This window comes from Puntigrus tetrazona, chromosome 5, assembly GCF_018831695.1.
Source record: "Puntigrus tetrazona isolate hp1 chromosome 5, ASM1883169v1, whole genome shotgun sequence".
In the NCBI taxonomy this organism is placed as follows: domain Eukaryota; kingdom Metazoa; phylum Chordata; class Actinopteri; order Cypriniformes; family Cyprinidae; genus Puntigrus; species Puntigrus tetrazona.
The window spans coordinates 13,732,922-13,756,287 of record NC_056703.1 but is presented as its reverse complement, the minus strand read 5'-3'; the positions used below and the strand labels follow the sequence as shown (position 1 = coordinate 13,756,287).

The window sequence follows — 23,366 nt, the reverse complement described above, 5'->3', positions numbered from 1 at the left end:
ATCAATGTGATTTAAATCTGCATATGTAAAATTTTATTTTATTTGCAAAACGATTCAGAATTTGTGGCGTGGCTTTGGTAAACATGAGGCCCGGCTCAGTGGAGCACATGTGCCGCTGTTTTTGTGTCATCACGTGACCACTCAGGGACGTCCAGCTGCTGCAATTATGAATTGTTTCGACCTTAAACCGGGTTCAAAGGAGCTGTGCTTTATTTTTTTTTAATCACACATGTAGGGAAATGAACATAAGCCATCTGCTGCAGAAGTTATGCATCTGGTTTACAGTCAGAATGGGAAATGATCATCATTTAGTTTTTTGTGAAGCTTGAAGAAACGAGTGACAAGGTTATAAATTACGGATTTATATACATTTCAACCTTAACAAAAATAGACTAAGAAGATGAGTGAAAAAAATCTGAATTACTGCATTCACACAACATTTGAAAACAATACTCAAACTGAACTTAAAAAGAGCTCACTAAGTAAACTAAAGCTGAAAAGTACTGAGCGTACCAGGCTTTTAAACATTTTTTTCTGCTTTATATTTTGCACGACATGTCTTCCATTTCCATTTCTCCACTTCAACTTCACACATTTGTCTTATTTATCTTAACATCCTCAACCTTCCCATCACCTAGGCCATTCCTCTTTCCATCTCCCATCTTATTCTCTTCATTCTTCACTCTCTCCTCATCTCTTTTTTCAATCCCTCTTCTTCCTCTTTCCAACCCTCTTCTTCAACCTCCTCCCTCATTTGAGGTGAAAATTGGATTCCTGCATTTCCTCTTCGATGCATGATTAAACCATTGTGAATAAATAAAGGAGGAAACATACAAAAAGAGTGATGGCAGGTCAGAAAGTGAAAATGTGACAAATCAGCTGCCTTCTCTCTTCCGCCAGGGAGAGTGTCAGAGGAAGTGTAGACTCATTACATGATAAATATGGTTTTGAAATGATGTACGGTGTGCATGTCACATTAGTTTGTTTTTTGGATGACGCCGAGAGGGTACTGGGTGTGGGAATACAACCTTAAGAAATCATAAGGAAAAGGAACATTCTCCTGACTGGCATATCAAACACCATACTGTTGCAAAACTGACTTATTTAATATAATCCAATTAATACAAATCACATGCTCACATGCAGTGCCCAAAATTAACTTACCAAAAGCCAAATGAAAGTAAAAATTGGCTTTGGGATTGGGAGTTACTCACTAGTTGGCTGGTAGCTTTATTAAAGAACTGCAGGGTCCAAAGTGAACTTTAACTCACCGGCCAATAGCAGAGAGACTGTGTGCAATGAACATTAGCTAACAGTTATGAAACAGTATGTTGCATTATGTTTGTCATTTTTCTTTTGTGTCATGACTAGTTTTTATTTATATATTTTTTTATACATGGGAGACAATGGCACTCAGTGGCATTCACTAGAAACGGTCTCATCTCTTATGAGAGCGACAATGAGTGACCTACACTGTATGACATATGCAAGCCATTAAATTAATTTGAGAAAGTATGATTTGTTATGAATTTATTTCTTTTTCAAGTCTCTTATTTTCACCAAAAGGTGTATATTTATTTGATCAAAAATACAGTAAAAACAACATGACAAAATATTAGTATAATTTAAAAAAAACCAACAACCTTTTAGTGTAATATATTTCAAAGCGGAATTTATTATTATTATTACTCCACGTGTCACATGATCCTTCAGAAATTATTCTAATATGCTAATTTGGTGCCCAAGAAATTTTTCTTATTATCATCAATGTTAAAAACAGCTGTGCTGCTTAGTATCCTTGAGAAAGCTTAGATTTTATTTGTCTACATATTTTATTTGATCTGAAAGTTGATGAACAGGGAAAAAAACAAACAACAACATTTAATTGAAACATATCCTTATATCGCTATATCCTTCTATATTCTTTGCAACAAATGTTTATGGTCACTTTTATTAATTTAATACATCCTTGTAAAGTACTTCAAACTGACCTCTAATTTTTTGATTGAGGCATACGACACTGTTACTATTGTTCTTCAATAAAATAATACCTAATAGAATTTCATAGCAAGTAGAAATATTCATGACCAGTAAATTTTCCTCAATTCAACCACCACTGACAGGTGCGGCAGAAAGTTAATTTTGGACCCTGCTCACATATCATACTGTGGCACAGGGGGAGCGAGGTCACATGATAAAAACAGCTAGCCAAAGGCTGTTTCTAATAAATTATAAAACACTCTAGTCTAGAACTGTAAACCACACCACTTTATTATAACTCATAAACAGAGCTGTCAGAAAATAAACTTTCATTTACAGGTAAAGGATTTTGTTACGTTTTAAATAAAACAAATTTATACATTTTGGAAAAAAAATATATAGAACTTTAGAGTTTGAATGTCCTGAAAATAATTTTATCACAACATTGAATTAGAAAACAGAAATAAGAATAGTACTGATACTTTGTGGCGCCCTTTAACATTTGATCAAAGCGTATATACATTTGAACAGTTGTAATAAATTGTAAATGTATTGCAAGCAATAAGCTATGAAAAATATTATTTACTGAAAGGATATAAAACATTAATTCATTAGATTGAACAGCAAATTTTTGGACTTAGTACACTTTGCAAACATGACTCCATCCCTTCTTGCAGAAACTGATCTTCAATGTCATATTTAATTATATCTGAAATGGCTTTTATCTTGATAAAAAATAAAATCAGCATAAACCCAGATGTAAAAAACAGCTGGTGGCCTCCTCCAAACAGAATTTTTTACTGAAATTTAGTGTACAAAAAAACAAGCGTAAAAATTAATAAAGCAGCTTTCTCTCAATCTGCAGCAGCAAGAAGTCTGATACGTCGCACCCTTTCATCTGAGATCACAAGGTAAAAATGAAAAGCTGAAACACAGACAGAATTCAACGTGAAAGGTGAATGTGAAAAGGACGAACCGCTGTCTGTTCCTGTCGACATTTCTTTGAGTTTGACACAGTCTTCACAGGATACTAAAGCGCATGAGACAAGTGCTGGCAGCAAAACAAACACACCCTGAATTTCCTGGACGACCTGACACCAAAGATTTCAGGTTAAACTTCCATTATAATAATGTGTACCAAGGTCAAGTCCAAGGTCCTTTCAGCAGCAGATGAGCAGGACTTTAAATCTGTCATGACAGTCTACAGCCTTCACCTGTGACAACACAAACACACACCCATGCGTGCGTCATTCTCTTCCCCCCTGCAGCACAAGCTCTCCGGCTGTCACTCCTCATCACTCTTTTAAGCTGAAGACCGAGAATCCTTCAAGACACAAATATAAAAAAAAGCTGCTTCTTTTTTTTTTTTCTTGAATGTGCCCTTAGGACAGTGTGTTTGAGTTTTGTGGTGATGCATGCTTGTTCATACACTGTTCACTTGAATTGTTTGCAATTTATTGTGGAAGTATTTTACTGCATATGGACACCTCTCCCTTGCCCTACTGAGCGTGAAATCCTCACTACAGGCAGTGGGTATATTTAGAGGTGAGGTAACACTTCAGGAGTACACTCAACTAAATGAATCCTCACCTTCCAAACACTCCATGCACTTTAAACTCAATATAGTCCTATATGGAAAAACATGCATTGCAAACACAAACCTCAAGCCGAATGATATTAGATATTACAGTGACGATCTTCACTCTTAAACACACCACATATTTATCCAATTAAACCACAGTATTTGCGATTAGATAAAATGCACAAAGCCACAATTTCGGTTTAATTTTGATTCATCTTGCAGCCGTAATTCATTCCCACACCAGTTTATGATAATGTGCATTAAAAAGCGTACGCTGCACTTATGTCATCTGACGATTTAAATGCTCAGGCTCATAACCTTGCGTGGACTCTGAATGGATGTTAAAATGTAGCATTGTTCATCTGCTGGAAAAAAAATTATTCTGAGAGAGATTCCTATAATATTGTTCCTTTGTGTTATTATAGTTGTGGTGTGGACTTCTGTATTCTCTTAAAACAAAACCATTCTTTAAACGTCACAGTTCTTCCGACGTGAACGTGCAAACTCTGACAAGTACTTTTTTTAAGCAGCTGGCAAAAACATCCTGTTGTTCAATATTTTCTCTCTCAACACACATTCACACAAAAAGAGAGTGATTCATGTGTCCAAGAGGCATCTCTCCACCCATTAAGAAATACATAGACTACAGCTCACCCTGTAATCACACACACAACACACAGCCAAAGCAGTAAAAATAGACTTTGTTTTTACTGGGCAAGGATTGACTGGGAGGGGCGACAGCAGGGTAGGGAACTCAACGCTGTAATCCACAACCCCAAACCTTAAATCTGAGAAGATACAGACACGCATAAATAAACAGTTTATTGATTCTCAAGGGGAAGTTTTAAGAGAACTGTATATGCACAATAGAGTTACTGCTAGAAAGACTAAAATACAGACAGACAGGAGAAAGAAACTTACCTAAACAAAAGAGACGAGGAAAGGATTTTCTCAGATCTAGTTTTCTACTTGAATTGAATTGAACTAGCAAAACCACTTTCAAACGAAGACAGATACAGCCTATGATTAGCAAGACAGACCAGCGTTTTAAACTCTCGCTTTACAGTTAACTCTCAGCAAACCGCTGGTCGTGGTTTCAACTTTGGACATTCAAAACGGCCAAATTTTATCCTTATATTGCAACCTTTATGATCACAAAATCTAATCATTGCCTAAACTACTAAAACGATAGGATAATTTTCTCTGAATGCATACATAACTTGTATTATGTTAGAGCTGCATATTACTGCCATATGGACATTACTCTGCTGCCCGAGGATGGCCTCCCTTCATTAGTACACAAAATCATCCCTTGAATCGGTCCAATCTAGATCTTTGACTGCAGCATCTGAAACGTGCTTTTTCCAGAGTGGCTTTGGAACAATATGCAACGTGAAAATGACTTGTAAATTCAAATGAATAATACAACATTTTTACATTAATGACAGAACATATGAAAATCATGAACATATAATGCTCTCTTGGACAAGGTCCCACAAGTTAACACAGGCTATACATTAATAAAACGGGATTTCATAATTATTTTTTAAATGTTTTCATTATGGGTTCGTTTCAACGGAGCGTCGATGTGGGACGCATCACTCCAGTGCGCACTGATCCACGGAAGATCACGTTAAAGACACGCTGCTGCTTTTCTAGTACACATTAGAAGTTAGTCGTGCGTTGGTTTATAAACCATGCCGAGCGGAAGCGCTAGCGGTCATGTTCCGTGTATCATCCAGCATCCGTGCTGCATCCTCCAGCAGCCCACCGGGCCCCCACCCACCAACACAACACTAGCGCTCCAATCCAGAGCGCACGACACGCCAGGACAAAAGACTGCTTCGCCGGCTGTATCGCGGCCCGGTGCTTACTAGAGCCCATAAACGGAGCCGCGAAGAGGATTCAGGGAGGGTGGAAAATGTGGATTCAGAAACATAGGCGTCGCGCGGAAACACGCTAAACGTTATAAAACGGGTCTCAAGACCTCTCTGAACGTTCACAATTAGGTTACAGAGAAACGAAGGGAGGCGACACCGACCCCGAAACGAGCAGCACAGCAGCAGCATCCTTAATGAACGAGTAAAGACGGAATATAAACACACTCGCGCGCCCTCGGTTACTGACGGTCACGTTTTAAAACACACAAGCGCTCGCTTCGACGCCTTTATATCACAGCTACTTACATGTATGCTGGCGAGAGTGGAGAGGACCTGGACGTTTTAAGGACGGGCACGGGAAATTTCCAGCTGACGGGCGAACCGCTTTTCCATTTCAAAGGCATGTTTTTCCAGTCAGCACCTCTGAGATACAACGCGAATGAGAATAGCCGTCAAGAGCGAGTCCATGAAGAGGCGACCAGCGCGGGCTTCCATCCCCGGCAGCCCTCACCGAGAGCAGGGAGGAGGAAGAGGAAAATAAAGAGGAGGATCGACCGCCGACACAGACAGCTCTGTTTGAGGCAGTGCTTCTCTGGTTGAGGCAGCGCTGTCTGAATACCGCAGAGAAGGTTGGCGGAAAACCGGGAGGAACAACACTTAAGCCTGAGACGAGAGGTGAAAAGCAGGTGTGCCTGAGCCGAGCATCATCTCCTGAGAAAGAGAGAGGGATGATGATGATGATGATGGAGGGGAGGAAAAAAATAGGCACCGTCGCGTCCGGTCAGTGCAAGGAAGAGGCATGCGCGGTCGGTACACTGGATGTTCAGCTATAGTGCCACCTTGTTTGAATGCAGGCTGAGTATGGCAAGCCGTTTTAACATTCATTCACGTATCTACTCTATTGTAGGCTAATAGCCCAATTTTTTTTTAAATAAATACAGAAAACCAAGGAGCCCTGCAATATCTACTCAGTTAACGCGTAGTACTTTTTCATTACATACTATGAATGTTTGGCATTAGTGATCTGTGATTTGCATATAAACTAATACTAATTAATGTTTATTAGTTGTTGCTTTAGTTTAAGTAGTAGCATGTCATTAGTAGCCTAGCAGTATTCACTAATAAGTTATGATTAAAAGTTAATACATCTATTGCACTTTTCTTATTAGCAATACTAGTTTTACATAAATTTCTTTTTAAACATTTAAAATTATATCAGTATAATTTTTATTTAAACCATGAAGTTGCCGTTCTGACTACACATTAGACCAATAATAAATTTTTTTATTGTATTTATTCAATTACTTATAAATGAGGACAAATATACATCTATCAAAAAATATTTGAATCGTTTGTTCTTATTCTAATTATTATGTCCAAATAAGAAACAGAAAATATACTAGTCAGAACTAAGCTGATATGTGAACACAGATATGTAATAAATATTTACAAGTGTCTAGTAATAATATTTACAAGTGAATAATCTATAGTCACTAAACTAGTAATAGATGTATAGTAACTAGTGAACATTGAAAATTTGTTAATTAGTATTAAGGAAAAATAAGTGACTGTAAAACAAGTAATTGTCAAAAAAAAAAAAAAAAAAAAAAAAATTGCTGATTAGTTTTAAGTACAGAAACATATGTTAAACTGGCCTGCCATAGCTAACTGCGGAGGCTAGTGAGCGAAAAAGAGTCTCAGAGCACAGATAAGAGTTTAATGACCTGGCATAAAATACAACACACGACTGCAGGCACAAGAAATATAAAACCTGAGTATGATTCTACTGAACATTAAAGAACATCACTTCTGTTCCTGTGTGTTGTATAATGGTGAAGAATTCCCCTCTGATGTCCATTATGAGAGACAGATCTTTTCAAAACATCTCTAGCTAGGCGGCGCAAGCAGGGCACAAACTCCACCGCGGGGCTCTTCACCCACTGCCGTGACAGCACATGTCAAAGAGGAGACAGAGGAAAAGAAAGAGCTACTACAGTCGTTTCTGCGATTATGTCCGTCTTCATTTAAAGTGCTGACAACAAGTCTGAGTAGATGTCCTTTAACCTATTCAATCGCTTTCTAGATGTGCTACATTGTAATCAAAACGTGACCCAAGTGTGCGTTACATTGGGTCAAATGTAAATTCATTTTGAATCAAATGAGATAATAACCAAATGTTATAAAACCATGGTGAAATTGTGGTCAGCTGTTCCTTTAATTCGGCAAATTCACATGAAATGAATCAAAAGTGACAGTAAATTGTTGCAAATTATTTTCAAATAAATTTTACTTTTGTTCATCATTTAGTGTTTATGTATGAAGACATCCCAAAAATGCATCACTTTTCACAGAAATATTGAGTGGCACATTGGTTTTCAACACTGGAAATAATTGGAAATGCTTATTGAGCACAAAAACAAAAAAAAATTGCATTAGAACGATTACTGAATTTTTGAAAAAGGTGATCTGACCAACCATAATGCTGAATCCACCATCTTGTCTGACAACTACAGCAGAAGCATATATATATATATATATATATATATATATATATATATATATATATATATATATATATATATATATATATATATACACAGTTTTATTTTATTTATATAGATCGTTTTATTAACATCTACCCCAATATATGAAAACAAAATAAATGCAAAAACACATTGTTGTACAGCGTGACAAAAAAGACTCTATATTGATGTATGCATACGTAGTAGTCACAGCTGTATCCCAACCACAAAACAGACACGAGAGTAGATTAACTTCATGCAAGTAAATATGAAAAGACCGTCAGTTCATGTGTCCCTTTAACTGAGGCCATACTGTGATCTGTCATTTAATTTTCACTGCAACCATGCACAATTAAACAAAATGTTATTTCACCAGGAAATTAAAGATATGACAGGATGCTAACGTGTGAAAAGATCTATCAGCTAACTAGAGAGAAAGATGTCCCATATTCGCCCCAAAAGGATGGTACAGTCATTACTGGCAACTTTCGAAATATCCATCTACTCAAAACATCTGTGACCGTATTTTCTGTTTGCTAAGGAGTCTAGCACTTATTTATACTCACTCCAATGCGAACTGAATTATGTATATGGAAACGCAGGGGAGAAGTAACACAAACATACACAACAAAGACTTTACAAGTTCACACCAGGCCTGCAATGGATCTTGTTAGAAGTTGAGCTTAGAAATAGAGGGATCATCAGAGGCAATCTGTGACTGTCTTAAAAGCGCAACTCAGTTAACAACACTAAAGCAATCTTTTGTTCGCGTGCGTGTACTAGACAGCAGGTGAGACGCTTTCAGCAGAAGTAATCACGCCGCAATGATCAAACAGCGAGAGGTATAAGCCGCATTTTAAAAGGACAGCGCGCCTCAAGCTGCAAGCCTGCAGCTCAGAACAGATGCGTCACTGTCTGAAGTGATAAACTGGACAGTGAATCTGTTAGCAGAAGCCTTCATTAGGAGTTAATCTGAGACGGAACACCACAACGGCAAATTAACCGCTCGCTAAAATATAAATCAATGTTGTTCTTTAGCTTACTTCTGACTCCCCCTCCAGCTACTATGGATTCTCCATTAAGGAATTACAGATAAATGGTGACCGATTAGCGGCTGCAAGACTGTTAAGCTAAACGGCACAAAAGCTTAGCATGATGTCATTGCTCGTCTTCCCGCTTTCCTGATTTCTGGAAAGCAGAAGATCTGGAATCTGGTTTGTGACCTTATCGAAGGCCACTCGCGTCCGAATGAAGCCGACATGAAAGAAAGCCGATTTGCATTTCAAGACATGACACTGCAATTTTCCATGTTTTTTAATCTCGTTGAGATGAGTGTTTGGCAGGTGGGATGGGGAAGAGAGGGCTTCACTGAACCCACGGACTAAATGTGCATTGTAGATGAGAGCGCAAGGGTCTGGCGGTGGCCAAATCAAAACACGCGTTCTTGTGAGCTCAGCCAAGATGTGAACCAAGACATTGTCAAATTTATTTTCATTTTAACAAGACGCTCAGGTACATTCAAGAAGACAAAAGACACACACAAACAAATTCAGCGAACAAGTTTATACCTGTGAAGCAAATCACCATTCAGCAAAATTTGCCTTTCTGACACTGAAACGGGCCATTTATGCAATTTGTGCAAATTAGACGGTGAACACAGATACACTGAACAGATAAATTTAAAAAGTGACCCTATTATGGATTTTAAGAAAAATAACCTTTTCATGCAGTGTGGAACACAGCTCTAAAGGGAATGAAAACATCCTGAAAAAACATCTAAATCTGATAGTGCACCTCGTATGAAGTTATTGTCTCTCAAAAGTAAGAGTGGACTCTGAATCATTGTAACAAAGTTGAGCGCGCAGACCTGGGAAAACTTGATTTTCGCATTGGTCTGAATGAAATTGCAAATTCATTCTTTGCCACTAGATGCTGCTTTTGGAGCTCACAAACACAGATTGATTTTATTTAAAGCACTCACCGGAGCGGATTTAAAAAAAAAATTAATTGCTGAACGAATCGTTTGGGGAATTGTTGAAAAAAAAAAAAAAAAAAAAAAAAAAAAAAAAAGAGTGTTTTTTTTTGACCTTGCATGCATGTTAATCTGCTGTTTGGGACTCCCAAAACCAAAATATTAACATTTCATAACCCATAATAAGGGCATTTTAAATTCTAAGGCTGGGTATTCTTATATCCATACACCATTTTAATTTTCATTTGGATTCACAAGTAATTGCTTTGATTCAGATTCAATTCATTCTATGCCACAGCCCCATCTATGGCAAAAGAAGTCAAAGCAAAACTGCTGAAAACACTGGCTAGAGTTAAAGATCTCATCAGAAAGATATCAGGAATCATTTTACATAGTTTAAAGAAAAATATTAAATCAAGAAAAAAAAAAAAAAAACACTAATTAGAAAAATCTGTCATTATTTACTCAACCACATGCAGTTCTAAAACTGTATGACCTTCTTTTAACTGTGGAACATAAAAAGATATTTTTAAATCCTCTCTAACTACATTACTCTTAAAAAGGATGTGCTGAAAACAACATAACCCCTTACGTTTCTTAACACACCACTGTGTCTATATAAAGGACAACACATTTCATTATAATTATAACTCAATCTATGTGTTAATCCTGATACCAAAAAAAACCTGATGAGTTTTTTTTATATGCACTTGTCTATAGTTACACAATTTGTGTCAAGTATGTATTATTTTTATGAACTACATTTGTACCCAATAAAAAGACAAACTTATGTAGTTTATACGCAATTTATTAAACCTGCAACATTTACATCAAAAAGACAAAATGCAAAAAAGTTAAATCAAAAACACATATGATCATTTAATCATTAATGTTGCTTGAGTGAAAAGCGTGTGCTTTGAATAAACAGTGACATTCGACGTCACACATTCATTTTTATTTATGTATTTTCATCAGCATGCAGGGGATGTTGAGGTTTAGTGAGATGAAATCACATCAATAATCGTTACAAGCATTTCAAGGGGTGTCTTCCATTTAAAACTGCAAGAGTGCAAATAGAGAGATGTTACTTAAACACGCACAATGACTTTAGCAGGCTCATTTTAGCTAGAAAGCCTAAACTTAGAGGTAAAGTTAACATCTTGGGGCATTTTACACAATACACAGCACAACGAGATCCTCATGCGAGACACTACAACGTGTCAATGATTAATTAAAAGCAGTTGCGCTCACAATAAATCTAACAACAGAAACCATAAAGCTGGCTAAAGCAGGTTCCCACCCCTGAAATCATGTAGCATTAACATGAAGCAGTTTTCCGGCTACCGCGTATGTGTAAAATTCCCCTCAATCATCAACAAAACATATTTGATACGTTTCTCATACCAAATACAAATTATTTTCTTACCTCCACATATTGAAGATTTCCACCAGTGATGAAAATGTGAAATGCGAGGAAACTAGCTTGTGAAAAGAATAACGTCTCATGCTGGTCACAGTGCATTGCACTTTTTCTTTAACAAACAAAATGCCTTAAAAATCACAATCCCCCTGTTTGCGTTTGCTTAAATAGACAGTACACCCAAACGTTAAATATGCTGTTCATTTACCCACCCTCAGGCCATCAAAGAACAACAGTATTTTTAGCTGAAACTGTGGTACTTGGTGATTCAAAAAAAAAAAATAGCTTAGCGTCATAATACAGGCAACAACAAAAAATGACTAGTCCTTCTGATGATAATTATTATATTTGTAAAGCGAAACAATCAGCATCAGCAGGAATCTGCGAAATATGTACATTATTATCTGTGATCCATACCCTCAAGCAAACAGGGAAAGCCATAATCTAGTTTCAGATAATAAACTTCGACTTTTTTTATTCATTCAGTAAAAAAAAGTCTTGATGGCCTGAGGTTGAGTCAACAGACAGCTACATTTTCATTTTGGGTGAAATATCCATTTAAGCTGCCCTGTGTATGAGCATGTGAAACAGATGTACAATGGCAGAAAAAGAGGTTCACAGAACGGTAAACGCACACCCCAGTAATAACCTTTACTGTGCACAGATGGTGCTCAATGACTTGAACAATCAGCTCTGACATACTGTTCTAGTCACACACCTCACACGCTACCTTCGTTTCTGCTTTCCCGCGTGCTTCACTCATCATTTTCTCACGTGAAAGAGCAAACGTTCTTCATCCTATTACATCCTACACTCTCGCTGCCCTCCTTACCCCCTTAATCACTCTATTAATACATTTCTATGAATAGCCACGGCTCACCCTCACCACGCATTTAGCACTTAATTAAGTGGGTGAGGACAGAAGGGTGTGTGTATTTAAGAGACAAAGAGCGACTCTACTATAAACCTTGCTGTCTCGGCCACCATGTCGACGGCATTGTAGAGCGGTAAACGTGGCACTAATGCAGCACACCCTCGCAGTTCCTGTTCAGCAGCTCTCACAGCTCACCTGCACAGCCTGAAGCCAAACATTACAGCCATTTCACGTGTGTCAAGCGGCTGTGTAATGTCACAAACTCGCAAATAAAGATTCAAATGATTCATACCAATTGACCCGAGCCAGAAAATTGAAAACAACCTTTGATCTACTTTTCCAGGATCAGGTTAATTCTACGAAAAACGTTGCATGTTTACTTAGATACTGAGTAATTCAGATAGTATCATCATTTTTTTTTTTGGCCCTTTTCAAATATCGAATCATTATTATAAAAACATTCTCAAGGAAACAGAGCAGGGCTTCCTTAACGATAAAACAGAAATATTAAATGGCACAGCAGAGGTAACTGCCATGAAAATGCTTGTAAATGTTACATTTACACAAATCACACTGGTCACCGAGAACAGATCTGTGCTTCACACTCAAAGAGTGAGTTTCAATAACTGTGTGGGCTCAAGCAGAGAACATTTCAAAGAACACGCTGCTCTTAACAAGAGGCTGAATAAAAACAAGGGCAACATTTCAACTAAAGCCGAGTATCACAATAGGTAGTCAGCATTTATCCCTGCTGATAGTGAATAGGGTTTGGACAAAAAAAGGAATTTAGAATAAATTGAATTTAATGCTAAGAAAGGGTATACACACAGTCATATATGCTATCACAAATCACTTATATTTGCACTGTTCAAAAGATGGGGGTCACATTTTTTTTTATTCATTTCTTTTTTTAAGGTCATCTTAAATAATTTAATAATACAGTAAAAAGTATTCCTTTTAATAGTGTACACATGTTCTTTCTTGTCAAAGAATGGTCTCTCTCTATCCATAACACCATAATAATCTTTTGTAAGACACTTTGCAAACAAAGTCCTACATAAAGTTTTTTCTTAAAAACGTCCACTGATGTGGAAGGGATTCATTTTACAAGAAAGAAAGACCATGGTTAAATATTCCATGGTTTTCTTCGGCTCTTTAACATTTGACTGACACGCTATTTTGTTCCATCTTACAGACGCTCTACATTTAGTCATTATTATGCAGAAATTATGCATAACATCACACAACAAGGCTTACATCTGAAACAAGCCTTTTCTCTAAGAAGGGATGAAGGGAGAGGAGATGGAATAAAAGCTCCTAAACGATCAGCACGTCATGAATGTTTTGATCTGAGAGCTTTTGGTGGCTGTACGATCTAGCAAAGTATTTTTGGCAAAGCTTAAAGAAAATCCACAATTAATCCGCATTTGTCATTTTCAAAGCATTTTAGCAGTAGTAGCTCACACACACACAGTCATTTACAAACTGGCATATTGAGCAGATTCCGATTTGGCCATTGCCTTCAAGCATTCAACAAACATGTCTGTGATTTGGTACAATGCTCAATGCTGCAAAGAGACTAACTTGATTAAGCACCTAAGGAAGGGGAGAAAAATGGCTGAGAAGGCAGGAAGGGACAAGTATAGATAAAAAGGGCAGGAAGCAATGTGGAAGGGGGGGAAATAAGTGAGTGGATGAAAAGCGTCACAGCGAGTGCTGACAATGGCTAAAGATGGAAGAGAGAGGAGAAAAAAGAAAGTTTAAGAAAGTTCATGTAGTATTCTTAGATGAATCCCCATCATCATGCTGAACTTTAAGACTTTAAAATTAATCAATGAAAAACTATTCAAATATATGAAGAATCTTTGGTATGTAAAAGGTTCAAAGGATTGTTAAAGGTACTCCATAAAACCATATATGCCAATAAAGAATATTTAAATTTAAATAGTTATGGGCAATATATTACTGAGCACAGTATTAAATACATTGTAGAAATTTTATGCCCTGTTAAGCTGCTTTGCAAAGATTTGTATCACGAAAAGTGCTACACCAATAAAATTGAATTGAACAGCCATTAGTGCAGAAGTTACTTGAAATCAGTTTTAACAGTTCAGACTTTCCTAGGAGAAGCTGTTGCTATGGCAACCTCTACAAGTACATAACAGATGGTTGAGGGTCCTAAACAGCTTAAAAGACAAGATCAGAGCCACAGCAGTGTGTTTGAGAGAGTTACAAGGGTGACAGGAATCAGCGGTATAAAACAGTACAAGCACATTATCACACACTACAACCTTTCCACCACCATATGACCATCAGTTGGACAAAAAGTACTTGAACACTTAAGTTAAAGCTAAAAGAGTGGGGTGATTATGCATTTTTTAGGTTTGTGCACACCAAAAAAATTACAAAACAGTATTACTGTAAAATATTATTACAATTAGCAATATTACCAGTACATTATCTTAGATTTATGTTCAAGATATATTTCTTATAATCAGTGCTTAAAACTTAAAACATTGATACGTTATTTTTCAGGATTCTTTAATAAATAAACAGCACAGATTTAAAATAGACGTATTTTTTCAACAATTCACTTTTGACCAATATAATGCACCATTTCTGAATTAAAAAAAACAAACATTTTCTCATCTTACTGCCACTTTTTGAACAGTGATATATAAAAAAAAAAAGCAACAAGGCAAAAAGTACTTTGATATTTTGTTTAAATGTGGCTTAAAAGGTGCAGTAAGTAATTGAGGAGATATATATATATATATATATATATATATATATATATATATATATATATAGACAGAAATGCAATATAATATATAACTGTTTTCAGAGGTGACCAAAGACCTTACACAATGAAACAGTTATGTTTTTATTAACTTTGAATGAGCTATTTCTACATACATACACCGCGGGTCCCCTTATGTGGAAGTTAGCATCATGTTAGTAGTAACTGTTATAGTACAAACAGAGTGTGTTTCATTACTATGGTGTTCATGCGAATTAAACGCTGACACAATGATGAACAAGTAACAATAATATTTGCAACAACATTTAATAAATCCCTAAGTAAATAATTCCTTAATTTACCAAAAGAAACCTTGCTGGTTGCCTCAAACTGTGATATCTTATATATAAATAAAAATTCTGTCATCATTTACTCATCCTCAAGTAGCTCCAAATCTGCATGAATTTCTTTGTTTTGCTAAACACAAAGGAAGATATTTTGAAGAAACCACGCCGTTTTTGGTTACTCGGTAGGAAAAAAAAAATAATATGGAAGTCAATGTTGACCCAAAACAGGGATAAATATCCTCCTCTTCAAGTGAAAATGATGACAGATTTTTTTATTAACTTTTTTTTTTCCTCAGTGAACCATTCCTTTAATTCTGTAATTCTGTAGCTTCTCTAAAGGGAGGGGTGAGCGGGGAATGAGCCATTGGTTGCAAATCAAATCTCAACCACTAGATGCCGCTAAAATTTACACCCTGCATCTTTAAGTTATCAAATACTTTTGGGGCCACCGTTTTAGCCTGGCCATTAGAGAGACCGTTACTTGGCTGCAGGTCTTGTAAATCATTCCTCCAACAGAACACAGAAATAGCCCTGTCAATACTGTCCTACACACCAGCTGACTGAGTCTTAGTCCGATGATCTCAAGGGTCTGACTCATCACAAATCCACATGCCCACACGCTCAACCCTTAAGTGCCAACTTGGCATGCGAAGACACAAAACTAGAGTAGAGCGTGTAACATTTCAGCAGGCGGCAAGTCGGCTCAGATCGATGGAATTCACAGTTGCCTTTGTTTTTCTGTTAAACAATACAGAAGAATCCATCAGCAAACATGCTGCGCTCGCTTCAGGAGCTGTGCTGTTTAATTGAGTGTTTAGTGTTTATAGTGATCTGAGCTCGTGCTGTAATTCTGTTGTGATTTACACATCACAGACAGCAAACAATCAGGCATGACTGTAGAGTGCAGAGAACACAAATCTCCGTCATCTGCCTGCGGTGACACACGCTTATATCATCTGTGTGAGCAAGAACTAGTCAGCGGGATGGTATGATGGCACGCAGTTAGTGAAAAGTGTATGTTTGGGGTGGGAAAAATTAAAAAATCCACTACATATTTGTACCTGGGTTTATCTTGTGTCCTGAGGTGTCCATTTTCAAGTGCATTTATGGCAGTTATCTTTATAGCGGTTAGCCACAGAGAAAATTAGACGACAGCAAGCAAAGACAAAGCACAGTCTCCATGATGAAAACAGCAGTTTGAGCACATATGCCCTCTATCAGCCTCACTCGTCACAGCACTAGTCTGTGACAAAGCCATTTGATATAACACTAATAACAGATAAAACAACTCTAGAGATACATCCAAAAACAAGACATCGCTTTTGCTGAAGCATGTGGCTTTCCGACAGCCCTTCATTCATTTTAATACATTTCAAAAAATGTCGTAGGCCAACATGGAAGTTAGCATCATGGTTTTCTTGACAAAAACGCATGAGGATTTTCCATTGGCATTTGGATTATTGAAGAAATCAAAGAGGTAATGAACTACCGGTAATAAACCGTACCGTTTTTGATGTCCACTTAAATGTTTAAATCAAGATTTTGGCATCAGAAAAGGTAAAGGTTTCTGATGCTGCCTCATAAGACGGTAACATGTTATAATACAAAATCTGTTTTTGCAAATTTTATTTTTATTGCATATTAACAAATGTACATTCAATAAAATGAAGGAGTGTTTATGGCCACACAAATCGTATGTGAACAGTTGCGATGCACCATGTGGACAGTCAGTTATTCAAATCAGATTCCATCCAGATATACACAAAATCAGATGTAGGCTTCAGTTCTTACTGATGCTGTCTGGCACTTCCTTAAGAATAAAGTTCATCAAATAAAGACACCATTACGTCATAAAGTTTATAGGATTTTATATCAAAAGAGGATTTGTCAGGCTCCTTTATGTTCTGTGACCAGCAAAATGTTTTCTACTAACACATTTTAACATGTAATAATAAATGTCACAACCACAGCTTCCAACAACTCTTTAAATCTTTATTTTAAATCTACATATTGGAAAGATTAAGGAACCATGGAGCTGGAAGTGCAAAAACGAAAAATGTACTCCTGTAGCACTCAGCACTCCGATTTATGGAAAAAGTGGTCTTAGAGTAAAAATTTTAATAATAGAACTACAGTATTTATAGTAGTACTAAAACAAACTACGTGATGTATAATTGATGAATCAGGGAGCTTTTTTAGGTCCGTGACGTCACATTACCAACAGAGAATCTAATCTATATCTTAGCATGTAAAACAAAACACCTGAGATGACGGCACAATACACACACACTGCAGGACAAATGTCAGTTTTAGCAGTGACCTCCATGATGACAGCTGACATGAGACTGGTGGAAAAACTTCAACAACAAAACTTCAGAACACGTGTGTGTGTAATATGTTCCTAACAAAAACAGATGCACAAAGCAAACCAAGGGGATGGTTTCCACACAGAAGAGAGGGAAAATTAGAACACACGTGTCTCTCTACAGGAGCGATGAATGGAGAATAAGAAGTGTGTGTGTGCGCGTGTGTGTATAGAAGAATAAGATGACATACATTGCACAGTACCTGTCGTGTAGTCCCATGGACATGGTGTCTCCTCTATGCACAGGGTGGTCCATGCCCAGGCACAAAACCCCAGAACACCTTAAAATAATAGCAGAAAGACAGGAACTTCATTATGGAAACTCTAATCAAGATGGGAGTGAAATCTTCTAAAGACTTACTTTCCCTAATTCTAGTCCTCGTCAGTGGACTGATCTAGGCTATTTAATGCAACCTTGCTAAAAAGTAATAATTTATCAAATATTACTGACCCCCGCTTATACTGCTAATAAATTTAGCTGCTATAAGCATTTATTATTTATAGCTGGAATAAAAACATTGATGAGCCGTCCTCCATTATGTAGATTTTTGTCCACTAAAAATTTGTAATATCCTTCCCTTGCAAACAGTCAGAAAGCAAGCAGCATGTCAAGTTCATGGCTGTAATGCAATTAATGCCTATTTTTATACTGCACTAACCCTTCCATGTGATGGATCCCATTTTTTTTTTTGCTAAAGATGCCTTATAAAATCTCTAATATTAGCTGATATGTGAGTATTTAATTGTTCATGCTCAATTCCTCTTTTTACGGATAGCATATTTTGAAATCATCATTTGCTAACTTTAGGGGTAAGTTCACCGTAAAATCTTAATTATTCTCTTATTGATTACTCACTCTTGTGTCCTTTCAAACCCATAAGGCCTTTGATCATCTTTGGAACACAAGTTAAGATATTTTGGATGAAATTCAAAAGCTTTATAACCCTGCATAGACAGCAATGCAACTGAAAAGTTCAAGGCCCAGAAAAAGGCAGTGAAGGCATCATTAAAATAGTCCATGTGACATCTCTGATTTAACCTTAATTTTTCGAAGCTATGAGAATACATTGTGTGCAAAGAAATGATCACTTTATTGAAAAATGTCTCCAAAATCCAACTCATGTTCATGACAGTACCACAACACCTGCGTATGCATCTCCTTGTGTTATGAAGTCTTATGGGTTTGGCACGACATGGAGAATCATTTTTATTTTTGGGTGAACTTACCCTTTCAAGTTAAACCATCAAATACTAAGAATTTAATAACACTGTTTAATGCAATCTTTAGGAAATCTCAAAAAAATTAAAATCAAAATTGTTACATTACAGCCGTTCCCTTTGCTGCCACCGCCACAGTATAGCATATGGCATTTCTATTAATATTTAGCTGCTCATATTTTGGGCGTTGTCTGCCCCCCTTCCCTCTCCCCTCACTCCCCTTCTCCCTCTCCAGTCTGATCAGGAGACAGAAAAGAAAATGATCACAGGATACACCTCATCATCAGCCACTATACATAGCTCTCTCACACAGATAAGGAAACAAAGCTGAGGAGCAGACACTGAACGCCACCTCCGCGCAGAGACACTTGTGACAGCTGTGACCATCTCAGTGACCGGCTGGAGTGTTTAACAGATTCATTCTACAAGAGGGTGCAGCTCAAAGATCAACAAGACAACCGCTGCAAGAATAATGTGTGATCAGAATAAAAGGCTGCAGAAGAGCATCTTACATGGGCTCATCTTTTTTATGTTTCACCGTGTCAATGAACAACTACGGTTGAGAAGCTGAAACCAATTACATACACTTTCTGAACATTTTAAAGATAAAAAAAAAGACAACTTGCAGCCTACCTACAGCCTATACAGATGGGTAAAGAAACATTTCCCCATGTCACACTAGCTCTAGAAACCTGAGTCTGAATCTGATAAGTAAACACTCATACATGGGGAAAAAAAGCAGCAAAACCACTTCTTCCTTTTTTCATTGCACTCTGGTAAGATTTGTTAGATTCGTGTTTGATGTTCCTGATTCCATGAAGACGACTCTGTCCAGGCCGAAAGGATGAGCACTTTTAAAAGCATCACACCATGGAAGGAATTTCTGCACTTCAATGGCTTGTACAATTCTTCCTCATTGCCGTGGCAACCACTGTGTCTTAGCAACAGACAGAGGTCAGAGATAAGCTGTGCTAAACACCCCAAACCTCAGATGTTCGGGTTTAATACGTCTCCTTATAGACTTTTACAGAAGTAATAGGTTCACTCTGTCACACACACTTTATTGTGCTATTAAAACCGTCAGCCGCGCTTTCAGAGCTGGACAGAAAAAGAACCTTCAGAGTCAATTAAGTCCACAGTCACTCTCTGTTGTATTTTTTAAAACCTTTTCTAAAAAAAGCCTGTAGGTAATCTCATTGTCTGGCCTGCCAAAATAACTGTTATTATAACATTGCTGACATCTTAATTTTTCCCCACAATTTTTTGATAGTTCAATCCTTTAAATGTAAAATTAACTAAATAGATTCCCCAGTATTTATTAGTTTTTGTTTTTAAGCAAGCATATAATTTCAGTTTTAGTTTAACTTATTTAGTTCTCACAATTAAACTACATGTTTAATGTTTAGCAGTGAAAACAAAATGTAAAAAATAAATAATAATAATAATAATAATAATAATAATAATAATAAAAAAATCTTAAAGCTTTTTACATGTCATTTCAGAATATTTTATTTTAATGGTTTAGTTTTAATTTTAGTAAACTACAGCCTCTTTTGGTATTGCCTTGTTCTGGCACGCGACTGATCCCGGCAATGTTACTAAGTCCCCAACCCGGGGGGTGTTCTCATGATTAATACTGGGTCATGTTTGCATTCACACAGAACACAGAAGGAATGCTGCAATTTTCTGTAATCAATGCGCTGTGTAAAATGGGCTTATGACTACCCTGCTGTGCTTTTCATTATAGCCACCTAGACCGACATCCCTTCTCTAAATTAGAAGCTATTCTTCATCTGTAATGCGATACTGCATTGTTCATGCCATCACTCAGAACTGAATGTGAGGCTGAAAATCAATGCTGGATCAAACCGCTTATAACCCCTGTCAAATTCAACATGTAAAATCAATACCAGTGCATACCAAGCTGCCATTTTAGCCATTGACAAAGCGCCAAAAATGACTGAACCGACTCCGTAAATGGAGCACACAACCTTGAATAGGTCACACAACTATTAAAACAGGAGAAAAGTATGTTGAATCATCTCATAAAGAGTGTGTGCCAGCAAAAGTGTGTGTTTCTGACACATTACTACACTATGTGTGCAATCCACAGCCCACAACACAACACAGCCCACCACATATCAGCGTCATCTTCAGACATTTCAGGTCAGACTACACAATTCATACAAAAATAATTTTTTTCCCCAAACCATTACATTTTTTCCTCCACTCTTTCAGGATCCCAATAAGAAAAGCCTCCCATAGCCGCAAGCAAGATGAAGTACAGCTTATATTAAAAAAAAAAAAAAAAAAAAGTAATTTCTTTTTGGTGTATGATAAACAGACATCCAAGTATAAATATTTCAGTAATAAAAGGGCAGCATGACTCAGAATTAAAGACAAAGTACATAAAAAAATACAAGAAATAAAAATAGAAATTATATCAAGGAATATGTGGTGTAACTCTATCTTAACCATGCCTTTCCCCCATCAAGTGGAACTGTAGTCACAGGACCCATAAACGAGTATTCATAGTTCTGTTACTAGCTATAGGTTCACGTCGGAGGCAAATATAAACAATGCACTCAATTGAATGGCTTTAGTTTACAAAAAAAAAAGGAAAATCATAAGTGCCTTGAAGTCACGTCAAACCATGCATTTCCTTACAAAAATAAATAAAAAGAAAATAAATAAATAAAAACAGCAACAAATGACAAGGCTAGGACAATACACAACACTGAACATAAGCTAAATTAAGGTTCCAGCCAGAGGCCCCTGGTAGAAGGGTTTGTTTTTAGCTATTAGTGTTATGTTACTGTTGTCATGGCATATGAGCACATGGTGGCCCTTACAGCCCCCAGCTGCTCTGAATCACGCTCTTAATAATTGAGCTCAACTTTTGTCACACTCTGACAGCCGGAGCAAGTATCTGGAGCTATGAAAATGAATTTAGAATTCATCAAAAGCCGTTTAGTAACAGGGTCAACTACTAAGCTGAAGTTCTTTGATTAGAGATTGTCCTTAAGTACTCCGTTTGGTTGATATGTGGACTTCGATCTGATGGAGACCCCCAAAATACACAAAACTGACTAACTTTTAACATACTGAATCAAACAGGTCCTATTTAAATTAAAAGAAAAATAAAGATGACCGAATGAATTTATAACAACAGCAGCACGAATAAAGTTGAAATGCGTGATAGAAAGTGAGGCCAAGTACAAACAAAAGGTAAACAGCTATGGTGACCAAAAGAACAGCAGGGGTCCAGCCGAAACAAATAGTAGATAATCATAGCGGTCCTAAATGAAAAGAAACAAGGCATTTTTTTGTTAGCAGCACTTCGTTTTGTCGGGGTGTTGTGTTTGCAGTACTCGTCGTTAGTTCACACACAGAGTTTGGGGTTGTGGAAGAGACTCTTGGCGACATGTCTGCTCATGTTTATGTGGGAACTAACACACTAACCACACACAGAACCCGCCTCGACCGCGCTGACACCAGTCTAGCTGCAGAACCGAAGCTGTAAATGTGGCCTGGCTTCTGCTTTAGTCCGTTCTTGAAAGCTCAACTCTTATGAATAAATGACCAAACCTGAAGCATGGCTCCCCATTCGCAGCTTTGCTTCTGCTACTGCTGCTGCTACATTTAACGTTAGCTTCAGCTGACAACAAGCTACTTTTCGTATTGAATGATGTGTATCTTTTCGTACATGCCACCAATATGTCAGTTTGCCACATGGAATACTAAACAAATAAACTTTTAAAAGCCGTTTCGACTTACCACAACCTCTGGAATTTACCCTTGTTTCCTTCTTAAACCCCCAAATCCACTCTACTCATGGACCTCACAAAGCCCCTCCTCTCTTGTTTTTCATTGGCTGTGGTCTCAAGGGAATACGTGCCGTACGCCTTGCCGATTGGTCTACGTTCATGTCAATCAATTCTTGACACTAAAAACTTCCGTTACCAAAAGAAGTTCATGGCGGAGGGATGCGCGCAGTGATTGGTTGATCCTTTCATAGTCGGGATGTAATTGGACGGTGCTGTATAAATATAAATGTATTTGAGGCACTGTTCGGCATGACATCACCGTATTGTTTACTAATACACTTTGATTATCAAATAGTACTACAGCTGGGCTGTGCGATCTATAAAGGTACTCACCTGGTATTAGCACCTCAAGATGAGATAATATCACAATTAAGACAACTTTATAGCAAATTCGTCAGCTGTAGAACGTAGATCAATGTGATTTGCCCAAATTTTAATCATTAAAAAAACTATGCGCTGTAATACAGTGATTATATATATATATACATATACATATATACATACATATATATATATATATATATATATATATATATATATATATATATATATATATATATATATATATATATATATATATATATATATATATATATATATATATATATATATATATATATATACATACATACATACACA

The 23,366-nt window shown here is 36.9% G+C and overlaps 1 protein-coding gene across 6 annotated transcripts in view; it reads right to left on the bottom strand.

The window, feature by feature from the left end:
* Positions 1-22,766, bottom strand: part of klhl13 (kelch-like family member 13) — a 43,032-nt gene extending 20,266 nt beyond the window's left edge. For 2 of the 6 annotated variants that reach the window (XM_043239788.1, XM_043239791.1), the window contains exon 1: positions 5,749-7,382. In XM_043239788.1, coding sequence (XP_043095723.1) covers positions 5,749-5,846 — 98 coding nt within the window. In that variant the 5' untranslated portion in view covers positions 5,847-7,382. Of the gene's footprint in view, positions 1-5,748; positions 7,383-17,873; positions 17,964-22,677 lie in introns of those variants that run through there. The other 4 variants (XM_043239789.1, XM_043239790.1, XM_043239792.1 and 1 more) reach the window with 4 other exon arrangements.
* Between the last annotated feature and the right edge of the window lie 600 nt (positions 22,767-23,366).